Source organism: Tupaia chinensis, unplaced genomic scaffold, assembly GCF_000334495.1.
Source record: "Tupaia chinensis unplaced genomic scaffold, TupChi_1.0 Scaffold000539_1, whole genome shotgun sequence".
In the NCBI taxonomy this organism is placed as follows: Eukaryota; Metazoa; Chordata; class Mammalia; order Scandentia; family Tupaiidae; genus Tupaia; species Tupaia belangeri.
Genome location: NW_006160052.1, coordinates 2,457,964 through 2,460,583, shown reverse-complemented (window position 1 = coordinate 2,460,583; position 2,620 = coordinate 2,457,964). Strand labels below are relative to the sequence as shown.

Below are 2,620 nucleotides of genomic sequence, written 5' to 3'. Positions count from 1 at the left end.
TTCCTGCTAACTCCGACCGCGTTCTCTAGCCAGAGGTGTTGACAGTGTTGCTCTGTTTGATCCAAGAATGGAAAAAGTACTGTTTTCCTCTCAGGGAGGACTGTGCATGTCCATCATGCTTTTCTGGTGGCAGCTGGGACCCACACCTGACTTGTTCTATCCATTCTCGTAGCTGTCTTAGCTGTCTGCTAGGAACCTGCAGGGTAATTCTCCTCATAGATATTAATCTTTCTGATAATTGTGTTTTGTTTTTTTCTTCTCATAGCAAGGAAGATGTCCGAGCAACTGAAAAAGACAAGGTTGTTGGTTTGTTTTGGTTTTTGTTTTTGCTTTAAAATTTTCAGTCCCTTAATTACTGTCCTGGGGCCAGTACTGGTTGAGGGTGCTGGACTCCCACATGGTCAACTGTGGTTTGGGTCCCAGGCCTGGCGGCTTGCCTCTCACTTTCTCTCTCTCTCACTATGTACCTCTCTGTTCAAATTAAAATGAATTAATTAAGTACCCTGTAATAACTCTATTCTCTTCTTTTTTTGGAGAGGTTTTTGCTATAGGGCACATGTGCTCACCAGAAAGAGAGAGACAGAAAGTGAGAAATCACCCCCCCCAGGGGTGATGGCCTTGCCGCAATCCCTTCTCCATTCTCCTCTCAGGATCTTGGGCACGCACCCTCACGCGCCCAGCCTGAGTTTAAGCCACAAGGTCCAGGACTCGAACCGCGGTCGACTACGTGGGAGTCCAGCAACATAGCCATTATGCTAACTGCTGGTCCCAGTAACTCTACTCTCTTAACTGTTTCTCAATAAAAAAGAAAACCATGAAATTATAAAAGAAAAAAAAGTCCCAATGACTTTCAAAGGTCGTTGGGAATGTAGAGTCCAAAGAATTTATTTATTTTTAAATTTGACCAGAGAGAGACAGACAGAGACAGAGAAGGAAAGTGAGAAAGCAAGCCACCAGGTCCAGTGCCATGTGGGAATCCAGCGCCTTGACCACTGCGCCACCTGCCAGCCTCGGGCTAGATTATTCTCTACCTTTGAAGCTGGGCTATTTATTCATTGCTTTTACCTCGCATGTCCTCTGGACCAAGTAATGTAACTTTTTTTTTAAAAGAATTATTTTATTGGGAACTAGCAGTTAGCGTAATGGCTATGTCGCTGGACTCCCACGTAGTCGACCACGGTTCGCGTCCCGAACCCGGTGGCTTAAAACTCACGCCGGGCGCGTGTGCGTGCCCAAGATCCCAAGAGGAGAATGGAGGAGAAGGGATTGCAGTGTGGCCATTCCCCCTGGGAATGACTGTCCCCCCCCACCCCGGGGGGGTGATTTCTTGCTTTCTGTCTCTATGTCGCTCTCTGTCTGTCTGGCAAGCGCACGCGCCCTATAGCAAAAAAAAAAAAAAAAATCAAAAAAAAAAAAAAGGAAAAATAAAAAGTTAAAAAAAATCATTCTTTTTTTTTTTGTTTTTTTTTTAATTTGACCAGAGAGGGACAGAGTGAGTGAGTGCGTGAGAGAGTGAATGAGAAAGTAAGCCACCAGGTCCGGGACTCAAGCCACGGTTGGCCATGTGGGAGTCCAACGCCCCTAACCACCATGCCACCTGGTCCCCAGATAATGTAACTTTGAGGTCTTTTCTAACCTCAGTGTTCAATGTGAATCTGTAGTGCTTCTGATCAGAACCCACTGTAGCACCTTTTGTCAGGTTACTGACTTCACAGTCTTCTCTTTGTGTGCCAATGCTCTTAGAGTGATGACAGTTGTTGACTGGCTTGGGTAATGATGAGTTCTGCCCTCTGCGATTACAAAGTAGACTGGCTGGGGACCAGCAGATAGCATAATGGCTATGTTGCTGGACTCTCACATGGTCGACCATGGTTTGAGTCCCAGACCCGGTGGCTTAAACTCACACCAGGCGTGTGTGCGTACATGCCCAAGATCCCAAGAGGAGAATAGAGGAGAAGGGATTGCGGCGTGGCCATTCCCCCTGGGGGGTGATTTCTCACTTTCTGTCTGTGTTTCTGGCAAGCGCACACACCCTATAGCAAAAACCTCTCCAAAAAAAAAAAAAAGTAGACTGGTTGTTCTATAGGGGTTAAGAGTTTCATATAGAACTGGCCATGAGCTCTCTACTAATGCATAGTGCATATTCTTTCCTTACAGGTTGAAATTTATAAGAGTTTCCGCCCTGGTGACATTGTCTTGGCCAAAGTGGTATCCTTTATTCCCAGCAGATGCTGGTACTTTTTCAAAAGAAGAGATGGGAGTTAAGAAGCAACTTGAGTGGCTATGGGGGACTTAGAACCTTCGTTTTCCTTACCCAGTGTCCTGTGACTAGATCTCCCTTGGGGACGCACAGTCAAACTACCTGCTGACCACTGCCGAGAACGAGCTGGGCGTGGTGGTGGCCCACAGTGAGTCAGGTGAGTCAGTTCTTTCTGTGCTTCCACACCTCCCTTTTCCATGGGAACTGTGGTTTGGGGTTAATCCAAATGGGGTTAATTGTTTTCTCTGGTTTCTCTTGTTTTTAATGATGCGAGAAGCAATATGAGTAGAGATACTTAACTGGTAAGATTAGAATGCTGCTTTTGGGGGCCAGCCAATGGTAGCTAAGGCATCTTGATCC

The 2,620-nt window shown here is 46.2% G+C and overlaps 1 protein-coding gene and 1 pseudogene across 1 annotated transcript in view; both read left to right on the top strand.

The window, feature by feature from the left end:
- LOC102480761 (exosome complex component CSL4) overlaps positions 1-2,620 on the top strand; it is a 27,606-nt gene that overhangs the window by 13,307 nt on the left and 11,679 nt on the right. The window contains exons 7-9 of the mRNA XM_006157401.3: positions 266-299; positions 2,158-2,208; positions 2,333-2,417. Of these exons, the coding sequence (XP_006157463.2) occupies positions 266-299; positions 2,158-2,208; positions 2,333-2,417 (170 nt within the window). The remainder of the gene's footprint in view (positions 1-265; positions 300-2,157; positions 2,209-2,332; positions 2,418-2,620) is intronic.
- LOC102484106 (exosome complex component CSL4-like) overlaps positions 2,542-2,620 on the top strand; it is a 2,345-nt pseudogene continuing 2,266 nt past the window's right edge.